General features: G+C 41.9%; 1 protein-coding gene and 1 long non-coding RNA gene across 4 annotated transcripts in view; one reads left to right on the top strand and one right to left on the bottom strand.

The window, feature by feature from the left end:
- Positions 1–20500, top strand: part of abcf1 (ATP-binding cassette, sub-family F (GCN20), member 1) — a 68095-nt gene that overhangs the window by 15322 nt on the left and 32273 nt on the right. For 2 of the 3 annotated variants that reach the window (XM_048616928.1, XM_020511877.2), the window contains 4 exons: positions 4133–4210; positions 6759–6845; positions 11416–11538; positions 18046–18159. In XM_048616928.1, coding sequence (XP_048472885.1) covers positions 4133–4210; positions 6759–6845; positions 11416–11538; positions 18046–18159 — 402 coding nt within the window. The remainder of the gene's footprint in view (positions 1–4132; positions 4211–6758; positions 6846–11415; positions 11539–18045; positions 18160–20500) is intronic. The other variant, XM_048616929.1, reaches the window with a different exon arrangement.
- Positions 1–20500, bottom strand: part of LOC125487040 — a 40829-nt gene that overhangs the window by 11192 nt on the left and 9137 nt on the right. The gene's annotated exons all lie outside the window — the stretch shown is intronic.

The raw sequence follows: 20500 nt of genomic DNA on the forward strand, positions 1-20500 counted from the left end.
CCTGACTTAGAAATATGGCCACTAGCAGTTATTTTAGTATTCACAAATGACAAGTTACTATTAACTTTCCTCTACTGACAGTTATATCTAAATAGATTGTGAAGATGGTGATGAACGGAGCATGATGTCTATTGTGTAACTGAATGATAAGATATAAAACATTCAAGGCATCACTTCTTCATCATTGCCAGTCTCGATTGTGAATTTTGTGCACCCATCTTGGGAGAGGGGAAGGGCACAGGGAATGTGCTATTTTTGTCAGATACTTTAAAATTTTGAGTGGTCCACTGTAAATCATCCCTCTTCTTGAGGTATTAACTTTACTCCTCAGTGCAATATTTATAAGCCCTTCATCACATTTAAAAATTTTTCATAATGTTTGGGCATGAATTATGTTAGTGGTATGCTATAAAACCATGTTGCACGGGTTTTTCGAAGTGAAGGCTATCACTTACCTAAAAGATTTAGTTGTAAATGGACTGGATTTTGTCTATTAAATATAGATAACCAGTTTTTAAAATGCTACTGTTTCTGTTTCGTTGAAGTCTCTGGCCAAATTGTCTCATCTCAGGCTTCGATGTCATTGTGATTAATGGGAACTATTTTCCTTGAGTATTGTTTCATAGGTACTTGCTGACATTTGTAAGAAGGGAGAAGAAATAACCAGCTTTATTTGTGAGAAATAAAAGGATATTGTATATCTAGGAATCTAGTGTTAGAAATACTCATCAGGTCTGGTAGCTTTTGTGGTGAGAGAAACAAAGTTAATATTTTGAGCTGATCATCTTTCATCAGAACTGGAAACGTTGGTTCTGAAACAGGTCTGCATTATTTTCCCTTCCTGACAAAAGATTACTGACCTGAAGCTTTGACTGTATTTCTTTCTCCACACATGCCGATTGACCAGCTGAGTATATCCAATATTTTCTATTTGTTTTTCAAATTTTCAGCATCCACAGTAGTTTGCTTTTGCCACAATTCTTAAAAGGGCTGGGTATAAGTATAAAATTCCCATGGGGAACATAAAGGGATTTAATAAGAATAGCGGTAGTGATGTAGTTGAGAAGGAAACTGTAATTATTTGAATTTGATTACACTACTGCTAAGTATTTTTGTTTGCTGTCTGTAAAAGAAAATATCTTCTGATTTGCTTTCGCAAAAAATTGCCAATGTGTGGAAAATTCACTAACCAGTTTTGACCACTTAGTTTCCATGATTAACCCCTGTTTTATGCTATTGTATGAATATAAGTTCATCAGAACAGGCACCCTCCTTACTGTTCATTTCCAGAAGTGACCATAGTCACTGTACCCGGGACACTATTGAAGGTGCAACTGCGACTAACTATGTGCTCTTTGTGCCTCATTCACCCATTTTCTGAGGAGCTACTTAATAGTTGGTAGTCTTCTGTAGCTGATTACCACTGCAGAACCTAAAGAAGGTAGCTTAAGTCTGGCAGACATTTCTTTAGAAAGTTGTCTGCTACCATTGAAGGGTTCCAAAGGATTTTCTATCCTAATATTCAAAGGTTTGTGCCAGTTATCTATGAAGAAATAATAGTTTCTTTATTTATTTACGAACAATTTTCAGTTGGTTCGTAGTTAATGGTGTTCAGATGCTTGGCTTTAGGGCAATTAGCAGTATGAGTTAGGAGCGGGTATAGGCCTTTTGGCACCATGAGTCTGCTCTGACATTCAACAAGACTGCGGCTGGTATGATTGTAATCTTAACCCCATGATCCCATCTACCGTGATAACCTTGCAAGCAAACATTCCAACCTTTTTTTTAGAAAAAAAGACTCTGGGAAGTTGTGGAATTGGTTAGTCTCCTGACTTAACTTATTTTTCTAGAACTTAACTGGAAGTGAATAACTCAAATTTTCTCTTCAGTATGTGGATGTACCCAGAGAGGTAGCAAAACCTGACCTCCTTTTGGGAAGTAAGGCAGTGCAAGTGACCGAGGTGTCTGGTGTAGCACTTTGGGGCAAGTGATCATAATTGTTAGTTTTAAAATAGTTACAGAAAAGGATAGACTCAATGTAAAAGTCAAAGGTCTAAATTGGAGTAAGGCCAATTTTGACAGTATTAGGCAGGAACTTTTAAAAAGTTGGTTGGGGGAAACTGTTTGCAATTAAAGGGACTGTTGGAAAATGAGAGGAGGCCTTCAAAAATGAGATAATGAGTTCAGAAACAGTGTGTTCCTGTTAGTGTGAAGAGCAAGACTGGTGGGTGTAGGGAATGCTGAATGACAAGAAAAGTTGATGTACTGCTCAAGAAAAAAGGAGGAGGCATATGTCAGGTATAGATAGCTGGGATCGAATGAACCCCTAGAGGAGTATATTCAAGAGGGAAATCAGGTGGGCAAAAGGGGGACATGAAATAGCTTTGGCAGATAGGGTTGAGGAGAATCCAAAGAGATTCGACAAATACATTTGGGACGAATGAGTAACTCTGGAGAGAATAGGGCCCCTTTATAGATCAATGATGCCGTCTTTGTAGGATTACAGGAAATAGGTAAGATACTAAATGAATATTTCATGTTAGTGTTTACTTTGGAGAAGGACATGAAAGCTGGGGAACTTGGGGAAAATAAGTTTTGGGGTCTTGAAAAGTGCCCATATTACAGAAGAGGAAGTGCAGGAGGCCTTAAAACCTATAAAGGTAGATAAATCTCCAGGACCTGATCAAGTGTATCTCAGAACTTCGTGGGAAGCTACGTAAGAGATTTCTGGGCCCCTTGTTGAGATGTTTGTATCATCAACAGCCACAGCTGAGGTGCTGGAAGTCTGGAAGGTGGCTAATGTGGTGCCATTATTTAAGAAAAGTGGTAAGGAAAAGCCAGAGAGCTATAGACTGGTGAGCCTGACATCATGGTGCATAAGTTGATGGAGGGGATTTACTTGCATTTGGAAGGACAAGGACTGATTAGGGATAGTCAACATGGTTTTGTGCGTGGGAAGTTGTGTCTGTCTAACTTTGAGTTTTTGGAGAGGTCTCAAAAGCTTAATGAAAGCAGAGCGGCAGAGGTCGTCAAACGGACTTCAGCAAAGCTTTCAAGAAGGTTCTGCATGGTAGACTGGCTAGCAAGGTTAGTTCACATGTAATCCAGAGGAGCTAACCAATTGGGTACAAATTGGCTGGAAGGTAGGAGGCCTATGACTAGTGGTGTGCTGCAAGTGCTGGGTTCACTGCTTTTCATCATCAATATAAATGATTTGGATGTGAATATAGGAGTTATGGTTAGTAAGGTTAAAGATGACACCAAAATTGGTAGAGTGGACAGTGAAGAAAATTATCTCTGAGTACAAGGGGAGCTTGATCAGATGGGCCAATGGGCTGAGGAGTGGCAGATGGAGTAAAATTTAGAAAAATGTGAAGTGCATTTGGAAAGGCAAACCATGGCAGGACTTATACAGTTAATGTAGTGTTCTGGGGAGTGTTGCCAAACTAAGAGACCTCAGTGCAGGTGCATAGTTCCTTGAAAATGGAGTCACAGGTCACCTGTGGTAAAGGAGGCATTTAGCACGCTTGCCTTCATTGGTCAGAGCATTGAGTATAGAGTTGGGACTTCTTGTTGTGGCTGTACAGGCCATAGGTGGGATTGGAGAGTTTGAGCTATAGGGAGAGGCTGATTATGACAAGAAAATCTATCAATCAAAAGGCTGGAAGGGGTGACCTTTATAGGTTTATAAAATCATCATCAGGGGCATGGATAGGATGAATAGCCAAGGGTATTTTACCAGGGTAGTGGATTCCAAAACTAGAGGGCAAAGGTTCAAGGTGAGAGGGAAAAGATTTCAAAGGAGCCTGAGGGGCAGCTTTTTCATTGAGGCTCATGTATGTATGGAATGAACTGCTAGAGGAAGTGGTGGAGACTGGTACAATTGTAGTATTTAAAAGGCATCTGGATGGGGGCATGAATGGGAGTGGTTTAGAGAGGCATGGGCCAAATACTGGCAAATTGGACTAGGTTAATTTAGGATGTCTCATCGGCAAGGACAAGTTGGACCAAAGGTTCTTTTTCTGTGCATGATAACTCTGACTCTACAATCAACTATGCTTAGGTCAAATCTATGTAAAGAAAATGCAAGTTAATCAGAAATTAAGTTGGATCTCAACGCTTTCTGCCACAGGTAGAATCTGAAGATGAAGGAGAAGAAAAGTCAAGCACGAAAAGTAAAAAAGTGGAGAAATCAAAAGCAAAGCAAAAGGTAGACAGATAGGGCTTGTGTAAACGTAATGTTCATCTTTCAGGTAACCGTATATTTAATAAGTCTTAATTTTTATAACAACGATAATAGTAATTCAGTTCCAGAATCCTGTTCCACCATTAAGTTATATATGGCTACTCTCCTTCTTAGTATCTTCTAAAAAGCATGCTCCATATCCTTTAAGAGCCATGCCAAAACACAAATCAATCTGTTGTCACTGCTTAACTGGAAAGGCTGCACTGTGCCCAAGCTGTCGCAAATTGTCTGAAAGTGTAAAATCTTTTGGGGCCATAAAAATAACTAAATTGCTTGACTGACTGCTACTCAAGACAAAAACAATTCATGCCAGAGTCAGTAACACTAAAAGTTACTCTATTTATTTATTTATTGTGACACATTTAACTTTAGCAAGAAAAGAAAGGATTTCTTTACTACTATGCAACTTAAAACTTTAAAAACAATCCTCTCTAAGACGCCCAAATGCATACATGCCAATTATGATTAAGAGTCAAATGGTTTAACACATTCTTTTTCCATATAGTATATAGATATAGAGTAAATAAAATTCCAACCATCATAAGTCCAGACCACAAGGTAGAATGCAGTCCAACTTTTAGGTCCATTTGTAGTCCCAGAAAAGAAAATATGTGGTTTCTTGCACAGTCTTAAACTCAAATGTCCATATTGATTTTGGGAAGAAAGTTCCAGATTTGGGTGAGAAAGTGCCTCCTGATTTGACTTCTACACGAGTCAACTCTTGTTTTAGGATTGTGTCTCAGTGCTTTAAATTCCCTGACAAATTGAAACCCTTTAAGTATCCTATTGAATTCCCTTGCACTATTGAAGAATATTGGTTAGAACACCAATCGTAAATAGAAACCGTGTTTATGCAATCTGTCCATATTATTTAATTTTATATGCCCAGCCATTTGGCAGTTTGTGGGTCTCCCTCTTCGAAGGCAAACATATTTTTAACTGGGATTGTCTCTACGTATGGAATTCATTTATCACTGATTTTTCTGGTATTTGTTTTGTTTGTTGATTCCGTTTCCTTTATTATCGTTTTGATCAAATTGGCAAGAATATTATTGAATAAAAAAATACTGTGATTGTACTGAACCTTTACTTCATACATGCAAGTATGAAAGCTGGGCTTGAACTCAATTGCGTTCGGAGAATGTGTAGCGGTACAAATTATTAAGGATTTCGGTGATTGAAATTTGTGCACCTTTTGCTAAGAATTGAACTTGATATTCTGTTCAAAAACTGCAAACTTTTTAAAAAATTCTTTAATGGGGCATGAACGTTGTTGGTAAGACCAGCATTTGTTATCCAATTGGGAGTTCCTTTGAGCTAAGCCACTTCAAAGGGCAGTTAAAGGTCAACCACGCTGTTGTGGGTCTGAAGTTGCATGGATGGTAGAACAGGTTGTGGAGGCAGATTTCCTTCTCTAATGAGCATTAGTGAACCAGAGGGGTTCTTAGAAAATAAATGCTGTTTCATTGTTACCATTTGAGACTTAGCTTTCGATTATACGTGACTTATATTAATCAAACTTAAATTTCATCCACTGTAGTGGGTTTAAACCCATACCCCCAGACCATCAGTCTGTGCCTCTGGGTTACGAGTTTAGTGACATTGCCACTAGGCCACTATCTTGCTCTTTGGATTAAATTTTTAAAAAAATCCTTCAGTACGGTTTCAACATTGGTGAGCTGTCTTCTTGAAATGCTGTGATGTAAGCACACATACATATGCTATTAGGAAGGAATTCCAGAATTTTGACACAGCGACAGTGAAGTAAGTGATATCATTCTCAGGATGCATAGAGGGGATCTTGCAGGTGGTGATGCTCCATTTATCTGCTATAATTTTCCTCCTAGGCAGTAGTGGTCACAGGGTTTGGAAGGTGCTGTTTAAAGACATTTGTTGAGTTAATGTAGTGTATCTTGTAGATGATGTGTATTGCTGTACTTATGTGTCATTATTGGCGAAAGTGAATGTTCCAACGTGTGATGCCAATAAGATGAATTAATTTGTCTTTTGTAGCCTTTTTTACCACCTTCTGATTTTTTTCCGTCCTGTTTAGTGTACTGTCAATGACACTCGATTGTACCTTGTATGAACTAATCCCAACCAATGGCAGCAAATCATATCGCGTTAAAGGGAACAGAAGTTTTTGGTTGTTAAAGGTAATTTCACAGTGTAGAGTGTCTGTGGGCAAAGTGATACATGGTGGTTTTACGGCATGAGTTTGTTAATTAATTAGGCTTCAAATTTTTGTACCAACCAGTGTGTAGCTTTGTTATTATGGGATAGTTTCTGCAAGCCCATTCCTTCAAAGTTTCTTGAGGTACCTAGGGTTACTGAAACAAGGCATGAGCAGAAAGTTAATGCAAATGTGCAGGAGAGAGATATCAGAAAGTACTAGACACACGATGCTCTCCTAAACACTGAACAAATAAAAGGTGAGCCTAAAAGCAACTTTATAGGTCATATTGCATTCAAAAGGAACTAACTAGACTTTCTCATTTAATTTGCATCAAAGGCATTCTCTGACAATGATGAGATAGAGGAGGAGCAGGATAAGCGGCCCACTAAAGGAAAAAATGCAAAAGCTAAAGGAAAGCACAAGGTAAAAAAATTTTGCAACTACTGTGGCTAGAGTCAGTCGAGATCATTTAAGTAGGTGGGTATTGATCAGTTATATAAATGGCCAGTCTTTGCTTTAGGATGATAGCAAATGGCCACCACTCCATTCCCAGTGCTGTGTCCTCCTCTTGATTAACTACATTGGAAGCAAAGATAAATCCCAAGACTTGTTATGTCTGCTATGATGCTTTTTTCATTTATGTATGTATTAATATTAATACTTGAGGTGCACGTATTTCTGGCGTTTATCTCACAGGCACAGTTTTCTTCTTTTTTTTTCTTAATTCATTCAGAGAATGTGGACTTTGCTATCTGGACAATTTATTACCCTACACAAACAGAAGTTACTGGAAAAGCTCAGCCGGTCTGGCAGCATCTGTGAAGAAAAGATCAGAGTTAAAGTTTCTGGTCCGGTGACCCTTCCTCGGACCTTCCTCTGGTCACTGGACCTGAAACGTTTACTCTGATCTTTTCTTAACAGATGTTGCCAGACCTGTTGAGCTTTCTAGAAATTTCTGTTTTTGTTCCTGATTTACAGCATCCACAGTTCTTTCAGTTTTTAATTTATTACCCTAGTTACCTTTGGGGTGATGAGCTGCTGTATTGAACTACTGTGTACCATTTTGTCTAAGTACTTGGACCGTGCTGTTAAAGAGGCAGTTTCCGTGACACTGAAGGAACAATGATGAAGCTCCAAGTCAGGACTTCGAGTGCATGACTTAGAAAGGAATGTGCAGGCGGTGATATTTCCATGTATCTCCATAAATTGATTTTGCCCTTTCCCATGCCTGAGTTGTGGCTACAGGTAGCATTGTAACTGTAAGGCTAAATATAATGTAAAAGCAGCATTTCTCCTTAAATCATACCGAAATCTGCATGGCACAATCATCAAAACCTTGGTGTGGAATTAGGACTTGTAACTTAAGTCTGAGCACTTGAAGCTGATGCTAAAGGTAGAGGAGTTTTCAGTGCTCCGCATTAAATTGCTCATCCAGGCAAGCACATAGAACTGTGACTAAATTTCATTTTCCTTACGGACAACGTCGCAAACACCACCATCACCATCCCTGGATATGTCCTGTCTCACTGGCAGGACAGACCCAGCAGAGGTGGCAGCAAAGTGATATATAGTCAGGAGGGAGTAACTCTGGGAGTCCTCAACATTGACTCCAGACCCCATGAAATCTCATGGTTTCACGTTAAACGTGGGCAGGGAAAACCTCTGCTGATTACCACGTATTGCCCTCCCTCAGCTGATGAATCAGTACTCCACATTGAACAATACTTAGAAGAAGCACTGAGGATGGCAAGGGCACAAAATGTACTCTGGGTGGGAGATTTCAATGTTCACCACCAAGAGTGGCGCAGCATACTACTGATCGAGCTGGTCTGGTCCGAAAGACATAGTTGCTGGACTGGGCCTGCAGCAGGTGGTGAGGGAACCACCAAGTGGGAAAAACATACTTGACCTCCTCCTTACCAATCTGCCAGCTGCAGGTGCATCTGTCTATGACAGTATCAATAAGAGTAACCACCATAAAGTCCTCGTGGAGATGAAGTCCCGCCTCCACATTGAGAATAACCTTCAGCGTGTTGTGTGGCACTATCGCCGTGCTGAATGGGACAGACTTTGAACAAATCTAGCACTCTCCATGAGGCACTTAGGGCCAACAACAGCAGCTGAATTATACTCCAGCCCAATCTGTAACTTCATGGCCTGGCATATCCCCGGCTCAACCATTACCATCAAGCCAGGGATTCAACTCTGGTTCAATGGAGAGTGCAGGTGGGCATGCTGAAAGCTGTACCTGAAGATGAGGTGTCAACCTGGTGAAGCCATCCAACAGGACTACTTGCATGCCAAACAACAAAAACAGCAAGTGATAGACAGAGCTAAATGATCCCACAGCCAACGATCAGATAAGCTCTGCAGGCCTGCCACATCAGTCGTGAATGGTGATGAACAACTAAACAACTCACTGGAGGAAGCGGCTCCACAAATATTCCCCTCCGTGATGGAAGAGCCCGGTACATCAGTGCAAAAGGTAAGGCTGAAGCTTTCACAGCAATCTTTAGCCAGAAGTGCCGAGTGGATGATCCGTCTTGGCCTCCTCAGTGGTCCCCAGCAATTCAGATACCAGACTTCAGTCAATTCATTTGACTCCACGTGATATCAACAAACAGTTGGAGGCACTGGATACTGCAAAGGCTACGGGCCCGAACAACATTCTGCCAATAGTACTGAAGACTTGTGCTTCAGAACTTGCAGCTGCAACAGCCAAGCTGTTCCAGTACAGTTACAACACTGGTATCTACCCGACAATGTGGAAAATTGCCCGAGTGTGTCCTGAACACAAAAAGCAGGACAAATCCAACCTGGCCAATTATCACCCCGCCAGTCCATTCTCGATCATCAGTAAAGTGATGGAAGGTGGCATCAACTGTACTATGAAGCAGCACCAGATCGGCAATACTTGCTCAGTGATGACCGGTTTGGGTTCCAGGGTCACTCAGTCCCTGACCTCCTTTCAGCCTTGGTACAAACATGGACAAAGGAGCTGAATTCAGGAGGAGAGGTGAAATTGACAGCCCTCGACATCAATGCTGCATTCGATGAAGTGTGGCATCACGGAGCCTAGCAAAACTGGAATCATCGGGTATCGGGGGAAAAAAACCTCTGGTTAGAGTGCTACCTTGCACAGGGCAAGATGGTGGTGGTTGTTCAAGGTCTGTCGTCTCAGGTCCAGGACATCTCTGCAGGAGTTCCTCAGGGTAGTGTTCTCTGTCCAACCATCTTCAGCTGCTTCATTTAATAACCTTCCCTCCATCATAAGGTCAGAAGTGGCGATGTTCACCAATGTTAGCACAATGTTCAGCACCATTCACGACGACTCAGATACTGAGCAGTCTGTGTCCAAATGCAGCAAAATCTGGACAATATCCAGGTTTGGGCTGACAAGTGGCAAGTGTCATTCGTGCCGCACTAATGGCAGGCTATGACCATGACCAGCAAGAGACTATGTAACTACCTCTTGACATTCAATGGTCTTGCCATCACTGAATCCTCCACTATCAACATCCTGGGTGTTGTCATTGACCAGAAGCTCAACTGGACTCGCCACATAAATGCAGTGACTACAAGAGCAGGTCAGGGACTAGGAATACTGTGGTGAGTCACTCACCTGACTCCCAAAGCTTGTCCACCATCTCCAAGGCACAAGTCAGGAGTGTAATGGAATACTCCCCACTTGCCTGGATGAGTGCAGCCCCAACAACACTCAAGGTTGATGCCATCTAGGAGAAAGCAGCCTATTTGATTGGCACTGTATCCACAAGCATCCATTCCCTCCACCAATGTTCAGTAGCAGCACTGTGTGCTATCTACAAAATGCATTGCAAAAGTTCACCAAACATCCTCAGACAACACCTCCCAAACCCATGACCACTTCCATCTAGAAGGACAAGGGCAGCAGACCTATGGGAACACCACCACACACCCAATGGCATACATAATACCTTTATTTCAATGTTCCCCTTAACAATATATATCTGTATACATCCAACGATTGTAATTATTATACAGACATTGTAGCATATGTACAACATCAGGAATATTTACATCCTGACTTCGAAATGTATCACCGTTCTTTCACTGTTGCTGGGTCAAAATCCTGGAATTCCCTCCCTAATGGTATTGTGGGTCAACCCACAGTAGGTGAACTGAAGCAGTTCAAGTAATCAGCTCACCACCACCTTCTTGAGGGCAACTAGGGAGAGGCAATAAATGCTGGCCAGCCGGTGACACCCACATCCTGCAAAAAAATGAATCAATTAAAAAAACAAAATTCTTTGATTAAATGACAATCTCAACAATTTTCATAATGTTGACCAGTTATGTAATTTGACAAGGTCCAGTGAATGTTAGATGGGTTTTTGGCAAAATCTCATATTTCCTAAAAAGAGCCAGATCGATACATTTATGCATATTATTGGTTGGAATTAAACAAGTCTGACTTTCTAGACTGCCATATTGTTGAAGTTCATCATGCATAGATTCTTACAAACCACAAAAGTCAAGTTTCATTTTCCAAACTGTTAAGTTCTGTTATGTAGAAATTTTTTTGATGCCCTGAGCAAGGTAAAGGAAAAATGGATTGAGCTTCGTGCACCTGTGAGGAAAGTGCATGTGTAAGAGCCTCTCGTGAACCCAGAATTAAGTTTTGGCAGTGTTGTCAAATAGGGTAGCAACTGATTGTGTAGTCATTGCAAGTAAGGAATGCCTACTAAGGATATGAATAGAGAATGTCTAGTGCCCACGGAATAGGATCCCATAGTTAGCCTTTTGATGAGAGAGATTGCTTGTCAATGATGGCAATCACTTTTGAGCTGTTTAGTATCAAAGTATCAGTCTTTTGTGGTTACTCACAAGTACCTAGTACAATACAAAACAAAACTGGCAGGAATCATGAGAATATCAATTAGGCTGTTTTGCATGCAGAATAAAATTTGGCAACATACAAGCAAAATTAAGTTAACTTTGCTTTTTCAAACAGCCTGTAAATGCCTTTGCTGCCCTAGAATTGGAGGAGGAGCTGGAGGAAGAAGAAGAGCTGGAGGTTGAGAACGAGAAGGACGTATCCCAGGCAAAGGGATCCAAAGGCAATTCAAAAGTCAAGGTGAATATATTAGAATATAAGCAACTTTATTTTTGTCAGGCCTGTATATACTACCTTAATAATATACATGTTTATGGCTAGGGACAATTGTTCAGCCCAGCAGCAAGTTACAATATTAACAGGAGTCAGTAACAAATGCTGGTGATACTTTGACTGTAAATGAAAATGGTGGAACATGTTTTCTCCTCGCAATTATATTCTGAATTATTTTGCTTGCTGTTGGTATGTGCTTTACATTTGATTAATGTCTGTTTGATTTTATAGAACTATAGATAATTTCAGCAGCAGCAGTAAGCTTGTTTCTGTAGCTTGGTGTAGAGGAACATTCCAGTGAGAACCACAGTGAACAAGGGGGTGTAGCGGGGAAATCAAATGCAGTAACTAGCTGGCTGAAGCTGCAAGAGCTTGTTGAATAGCCAGATTTCTAGGAGGTTTTTAAAGGTGGGTGTAATTGAACAAGCAAACTGAATATAAGAAGTTGTGCTGTACTGATAAGGGGTGGTGGGGGGAGCGGTGTGGGGGACAGTGGTAATAATAGCGACCATCAAACTACCAGGTTGTTGTAAAACACCCATTTAGTCCATTGATGTCCTCCACAATGGTCTATTGATTGACTGTTGACTGCCCACTGAGCAGGTCTATGAAACTTTTCATTTGCAACAAATCACTACAGAAAAGTTCAACAGAAAACAAACTAGATGGCCTACCCATCATTGATCTAGACACCAGAAACAAACAGCAAACCTGCCCAGCCAGCTCCTGCAGATATTGCTAGCCTCTCTGGGATGTACCAAAATTGGGTTTGTATATCCAGCCTGGTTAACCACCAGTTTGACATGGTCCTACTCGTCAGTTTATACCTTGCATCCAATGTCTTGCATGCCTTAAGAACGTGGTAGGCCAGACCTGGCAGAAGTGTCAACATTATTATATAATTAAGAGATAACAAGGGATAATAAGAGAGCTGGATGAACACAGCAGGCCAAGCAGCATCAGAAGAGCAGGAAGGCTGACGTTTCGGGCCTAGACCCTATTATATAGTTGGCAGGATATTTTCATGGGGTCCTGATCATTATCTGCAGAATAAATGAAATCACATGGCATCTTCTGCTAATAACCATGCTGTCTACTACTGTCCCTCAGCTGTACTACCCCATTTTGAACACCACCTGAAAGTAGTGCTGAAAGTACCAAAGACACGGAAGGTGCACATGATGTGAGACTTCAGTTCCCATCATCGAGAGTGGCTTGGGAGTGTTATTACTCATGGATCTGAAAGGCAAATTGGACTGGCTTAGAGGTGCAACAAGCTGTGAGGAACCTAGAGTGAATGCCACGTCATTCTTCTGTGAATGAAAGGCTAGTCTTCACACCAGGATCATGTTATGTGCCACAACCATCGTGCTAAATGGAATATGTCTGAACAGTTCTAGCAGCTGAAAACCAGACATCCCTGAGGCACTGTGGGTTATCAGCAGCAGAAGAATTGTATTCAATAACAAATTAACGTCTGGTCAGGCATATCCTTCACTTTAACCATCAAACCAGAGAATCAACTTAGTTCAATGAGAAATGCAAGAGAGCATACCATATGATTCAAAATTGCCTTGGAATGCCCTGCCCATAAAACAAGGATAAATCCAATCTAGCCATTTCCCACTTCATCAGCCTACACTCGGTGATCAGAGAACTCATGGAGGGTGTAATTAATAATGCTATTTCGTAGCACTTGCACGGCAATGATCTAATCACTGATGCTCAGTTTGTATTCTGCCAGGGCCATTGGTTGATAACCTAATTGCAGCCTTGGTCCAAAAATGGATAAAAGTTGATTTCAGCAGGTGAAGTGAGTGTAATGCCTTTGACATCAAGGCAGGATTTGACAAAGTGTGACATCAAGATACCTGAACAAATTCAGAAATCAATGTGAATTGGGAGGAAATTTCTCATTTTGGTTCTCAAATATAACAAATTTTGATAGTGATTATTGGAACCAAATCATTTCGGCCACAAGACATTGCTGCGAGAATTCGTCAGGTCCAACCATCTTCAGCTGCTTTATCAATTGTGTAATATCCATTGTAAAGTCAGGAATACTAATTTCACTGATTACAGTTTCCAGCATCCTTTATGACTCCTTAGGTACTGAAGCAGTCCAAGTCTATATGCAGCGAGACCAAAACATGTTCAAGCTTGGACTGAAAAGTGGCAAGTAACTTTTGTGCCAGGCACTGTGCACCTCCAATGAGAGCCAATCTAACCATCTCCTCATTCCCATCGATAAATCTCCTCCTGTCGTAATCCTGCAGTTACTACCGACCAGAAATCTAATTGGACCACTCATAAATATACTGGCTGCAACAGTCGGCTAGAGGTTTGGTGTTTATTGCAAATAACTCATTCTGAGTACCTCAAGCTTCCCCACCATTTGTATGGCACAAGGCGGCTTGCAGGAGTACAAGTCCAATAATGCTCAAGAAGATGGGCTGATGCGCTGAGGAGTGGCAAGTGGAATTTAGCTTCGACAAATGAGGTGTTGCATTTTGGTAGGGCAAAACAGGGCAGGACTTACACACTTACTGGTAAGGTCCTGGGGAGTGCTGGTTCATTGTTCCTTGAGAGTGGAGTTGCAGGTAGACAGGGTAGTGAAGATGATGTTTGGTATGCTTGCCTTTTATTGGTTAATACATTAAGTACAGGAGTTGGGATGTTATGTTGCAGCTGTACAGGACACTGGTTAGGCCACTTTTGGAATACTGTGTTCAATTCTGGTCTCTGTGCGATATGAAGGATGTAGAAAGGGTGCAGAAAAGATTTACAAGCATGTCACCAGGGTTGGAGGGTTTGAGCGATAGGGGGAGGCTGACAAGGCTGGGGCCATGTTCCCTGGAGCGTCGGAGGTTGAGTGGTGACCTTATAGAGGTTTATAAAATCATGAGGGACATGGATAGGGTGAATAGACAAGGTCTTTTTCCTAGGGTAGAGGAGTCCAAAACTAGAGGGCATTGGTTTTAAGATGAGAGGAGAAAGATTTAAAAGGGACCTGAGGAGCAATATTTTTGCAGAAGGTGGAATGAGTTGCCAGAGGACGTCGTAGAGGTTGGTACAATTACAACATTTAAAAGGCATCTGGATGGGTACATGAATAAGAAGGGTTTATAGGGATATGGGCTGTTTTTGTGCTGTACAACTCTGACTTTAAACTTAACACCATTCAGAATAGGTACTCATCAGCTACCAAACCCTTCATTACTGACACAGAATAATAGTCTGCATCATATACATCACCATTCCAAGCCCCTCTTACCTTCATCTTCCAAATTCATTACTGCAATCATCTGGAACATACCCCTTACTGGGGTAGCATGCTGGAAATTAATCCGGCTATTCCTGGTGTCATTACAAAAGTTAAAAATTTCTAATTATTTAAAATTCCCCATTTTAACCTGTCTTTTAAACCCATGTTGACAAGACATACGGACCAGGTTTTAACTGCAATAAATATTTATTCATTGATTCTAGTTACAGATAAACAAGTGTGAACCACCAATATCTTAGAACATTATTAAAACATTAACCTCCCTGATAAAACTCTACCTTGAGTATACCCAAAAAAATGGGTGGTATGGTTGGAGGGAAGGACTGGAAAGGCAGTTTGAGCCCCTGTCACTGGTTCACTGAGATGATCATTTTAACTTAGTTTTCTGCTCCTTGATCTTGCTACTCCAGCTACTTTCACTTGCTTGCAGCAGGCACAGAAGTACTGTTTCACACTTGTAAAGCCACTGCTCACAGCAACTGATGAAAGGAAATGAATTTGCTTTTTTCAGGCTTGAGTATTTGTATTGCAGAGAGAATGACAGCTCCTTCCTTTCCAGAGGTCTGACATCTCTGATCAAAGCATTAACATCTACAAAGATGAGAATGCTTGGATCAGCCTCACCCTCCACCTCAACAACTTCTCTTTTAACTCCTCTCAGTACCTGCACGGGCCCTAGTTATGCCTATCTCTTCATGGAGTACGTGGAATATTCCTTGTTCCAGTCCTATTCAGGCCCCCACCCACAACTCTTTCTCCGGTACATCGATGATATCATCGGTGCTGCTTTCCTCTCTTGTCTGGAATTGGAAAACTTCATCCAATTCGCCTCCAATTTCCACCCTGCCCTCACTTTCACCTGGTCTATCTCTGACTCTTCCCTTTCCTTTCTCGACATTTCTGTTTGCATTTCTGGGAATAGACTGGCCAGTAATATCCACTACAAACCCACTGCCTCCCACTGCTACCTGGACTATACATCCTCTCACCCCACTCCCTGTAGAGATTCCATCCCATTCTTTCAGTTCCTTCGTCTCCATCGTATCTGTTCAGATGAGGCCACCTTTGACAAGGGGGCCTCCGAAATGTCCACCTTCTTCCTCAAGCGAGGATTCCCCAGCTCTGGTGTTGACAGGGCCCTCAATCAGGTCTGACCCATCTCCCACACTTCCGCCCTCACTCCTTCTCTTCCCTCCGCAATAGCGATAGGGTTCCCCTTGTCCTCAACAATCACCTCACCAGCATACACATCCAGTAGATCATCAGACACCATTTCCACCACCTCCAGCAAGATGCCACCACCAGACACATTTTCCTCCCCTCCCTTGTCTGCCTTCTGCAGGGACCCCTGGTCCACACTTCCTTCACCCCCAACGCGCACATGCAGACACACGCACACATAGACACACGCACAGCCCCATGGCACCTTCCCCTGTAACCGGTGAAGGTGCAACGTATCCAAGGGCCCAAACATACCTTCCAAGTGAAACCGCACTTCACCTGCACTTCCCAGAATCTGGTCTACTGCATTCGCTGCTCACAATGTGGTCTCCTCTACATTGGGGAAACGAAGCGTAGACTAAGTCACCACTTTGCAGAACATCTATGTTCTGCTCGCAAAAGAAACCCTGAACTTGTCTGTTGCCTGCCACTTTAACACACCACCCTGATTCCTGGCCAACATCTCTGTCTCTGGCTTGCTGCAGTGTTCCAGCGAAGCCCAACACCGGCTGGAAGAACAACACCTCATTTTCCACTTCGGGACCCTACAGCCCTCCAGACTCAATATTGAGTTCAATAATTTTAGGGCCTAAACTCTCCCATGTCCCAGCCCCCTACCTCACACACCAGGCCTTGTTATCACATTGCCTGCCATTACATGCTACCTATTGTTAGTTACTAACAGTCCCCATTAACAACTATTCACCTTTCCAGCCTGGTAGTTATCAACTTCTTTCTGTCCAACTGTCTTTCTCTCTCTTTAGGGCCCTATCCTATTGTTTACTCCCTACCCCAACCACCTCTCTCTTTTCTGCATATAAACAGTCGTTTTCTCAGCCACCATCAGTTCTGAGGAAGGGTCACTGGGCCCAAAACGTTAACTGTTTTTTCCTTCACAGATGCTGCCAGACCTTGAGTTTTTCCAGCAACTTCTTTTTCCTGATTTACAGCAGCCGCAGTTCCTGTGGTTTTTATTCTCATCTACAAGTTGTTCAGCTACCTGGGAACCAATCACATACTTGTTGGCCTTCATCATCAACAAGTCACTATTCCCCAGACTAATCAGCTGCTTATTGCTGGCCAAATCACATCCCTTGGCTGTAACTAGACTTCCCTGATTGTTTGAATAAACAATAGTGTAAACAGCACTCAGAATTAGTCAGGTAACTTGCTTTTAAAACTTTTCCACAGTCCTTGGTCTTTCCACTTCAGAGCACAATCAAAAATACAGAAAAGTAAGGTTTGGTCATGCAGCAGACAAGCTCCATCATTTGCAATTTCCCTTTCAAAAGGTACACCATCTGAGCTTAGAGTTCCATCACTGTGTTGAATCAAAAGTCTGGAACTCTCTTCCTAGCACCTACCGACCTCTGCATGTACCTACATCTGTTGGACTGCAGCAGTTGATTTGTTATTGTCTTCCCAAGGGCAATTAGAGATGGGCAGCATAGGCTAGGCTTGACCAAAACATTTACATTTAATGAGGTATTTTTGAAAAATGGGAGGTTTTCCCCATTTTGCACAGAAGGGTTAGAGCCAGGGTGGTCGTAGCTGGGCAAGCAGTGTGAAATTTACCAGTGCTCTCTGCATTTGGTTATATAGTTGTAGCTAGTTGAGGCCCAGAAAGTACTCAACATATTTGAGGATTTGTGGTCCTTAGTTCTGCCAAAGCTGACTTAATTAAGTTGAATATGGGTGTGTTCTTTAAGGATACTTCGGAATCAACACACACAAACAAAGAATTTCTCAGCAGCTTGTGGAGAGATTTTAAATATAGCTTTAGTTTTCTTTTTGACAAATCAAGTTGACTTAAAAAAAGCTTCCTCTTGGCTTGTGCCAGAGTTTCCTTTGGACTAAGCTCAGAACTAAGGAAAAATTACCTTCTATTCCTTGTACCACACGAAATGGTTATAAACACAACTCAAACCCACAAACATGCTGATGTTTTTCATTCCCTGACAATGCAGGTTGAAGCTAGTGAAGACGAAATGGAAATGGATGAAAAGGCTGCGAAGGAGAAGACAACTGATGACAAGTACGCTAATATGAGCAAAAAAGAGAAGAAGAAACTGAAGAAACAGGTAAGAATTATGTTACTGTTCACACTTGAGCACTTGTGTTTTGTAGTTCTCAGCAAAATCTGAAACTAAGCTGTGCTGCATTTCACTGGAGTGAAGAGGAGGGATTATTTTGCTCATTTGGTATTTTTCGTTGTCCACAGGTGGGTGCTTTAATAAATTGCTGTGCTCCTAACATCTACAAAGTTGAATTCTATGGTACCAAACAATTGTGATCAGAAAGCAAAACCAAGGCTTTAACCAAAATGACCGCTTCGGTTTACTTGGGGAGCCAAAACAGGAAGGAGGAGGATTACCTGAAAGATGACAAATTAGGAAAGTGGGAATATAACGAGATTTGGGTGTCCTTATGCACCACACTCTGAAAGTAAGCGTGCAGGTGCAGCAGGCAGTGAAAAAGGCACATGGTCAATTGGCCTTCAAAGTAAGAGATTTGAATACAGAAGCAGCAACGTCTTGCTGCAAGTGTGCGACTTGCCTTGTGAGACCATATCTGGAGTGTTGTGTGTAGTTTTGGCCTCCTTGTGTGAGGAAGGATGTTCTTGCTACAGAGGGATTTGCCAAAGGTTTACTGGGTTCCTGGGATGGCAGGAGGGAAGAGACACTGGTTCAGTTAGGACTATACTGCCTGGAATAATGAAGGGGGGGGTATCAAAGAAACCTATAAAATTCAATAGGACTAGCCACGCTAAACGCAGGAAGCATGTTCTCAATGACTGGGGAGTCCAGAACTAGGGTTTACAATCTAAGGATTCGGGGTGGGCCATTTAGAATTGCGATGAGGGAAGGTTGTTTCACCCAGAAGAGTCGTGAGCTTATGGAATTCTCTGTCACAGGAAGTAGTTGAGGCCAGAATGTTGAATATTTTCAAGAAAAAGTTAAATATAGTTCTTGGGGCTAAAGGGATCAAAGGATATGCATTAAAAATAGGAACAGGATACTGCACAGCATGATCAGCCAAGATCATACTGAATGGTGGGGCAGGCTTAAAAGGCTGAATAGCCTACTCCTGTTCCTATTTTCTATGTTTGTGTAGTACTTACTTTAGGAGCTAATGTGCTTCTTCACTTTTTTGTGTGCTCCAAGAACAACTGGTTCCACATCCACAAATGTGTTACTGCAATTCCTGGCGTTGAATGATAGCCAAAGGAAGGTACCATGTCGAGCACTCAAGTTGTTCCCTTACATATGCGCAGCTGCGCAAAGAAAATTTAAAGGCACCATGGTTACTCATCCATTCAACAGCTTCAGGTGAAGTGGTGTGAATGCTTGTGATGGTATCGAGTGTGGATCTTGTGGGGTAGAAGTTCAGTATGTGGACAGTGGTCCAATTTACACAACGCAGTCACAATCTGACTTGTGGAATGTGACCACAGCTTCCCTGGCTTGTCATCAAGTGATTCTAGATTGCTTAGATTTTCAGTGGAAGGTTGATGCCTGGGTCTTGACTTTGGTCATTTACCTATTTTCAGTCACCTGGCAGGTGGCACTGTGATCAATTACAATGGGAGTGAATTGTGTTCCAGTTTGGGGTGGGGGAGGAGGGAAGCGGGGAGGACTTCAGGATTTCTGTCAGGTTATAGTGTCTTATTTATTCATGTTCTTTTAACGGGTGTGCTTTGTAAACACTCAGTTTGGTGGTGTACTTTGGGTGGATGTTTTTCCTGTGGACTCAAGATGTTCAATGTCTGCTCGTACTGGAAGCCATTTGAACTGTGTTGGTCACTGTTCCAGAAATTGCTCTTTGACATCACAGAGGTATAAATGTACCATGTTGTGTGGTGTTTTCTAAGTCAGATTGAGAAGCTGTACTGTGCTGTCGGGTAAATGAAGCCATGCGCAGTGTGGTCATGCTACCATGCGCAGGTGGTACCTGCTCGTTTTTGGTTGAGATCCACTTTGATCATGATCTTGGCTGTTATGTGTTATTGGTGTTAGCTGTTATGTCAATGTACATTTGAAACTGATGCCAACGTTTTTTTGCATTGGGTCGTGCACAAGTAGTTGACCACAGACCAGAAATTTTTTTTCTTGCCCTTGAAGTTTTTCAGTTAGATAGTTGAAACAACAGTCTTGCAACATTTGGTCAAATTCTCCAATTTTTTATTTTTGAACTAGGCTTCCAGGGCACAGAGACCTTTAGTGAGTATCCTGAAGTTCTTTAAACTGGAGAGCCAGGGCTAATGCAGTCATTTATGCAAAGAACTGAGGAAGGAGGTCACTAGTATAAACGCTGAAGACCGCCAGTGCTGATCCCTGTGAGACTAACTGTTGCAGGCCTGCCCGAAGTGGGGATTGGCCATGGCTAATTTATCTGTTAATTCTTAAAGCATAAATACAAAAC

This window comes from Rhincodon typus, chromosome 35 (assembly GCF_021869965.1).
Source record: "Rhincodon typus isolate 14 chromosome 35, sRhiTyp1.1, whole genome shotgun sequence".
In the NCBI taxonomy this organism is placed as follows: domain Eukaryota; kingdom Metazoa; phylum Chordata; class Chondrichthyes; order Orectolobiformes; family Rhincodontidae; genus Rhincodon; species Rhincodon typus.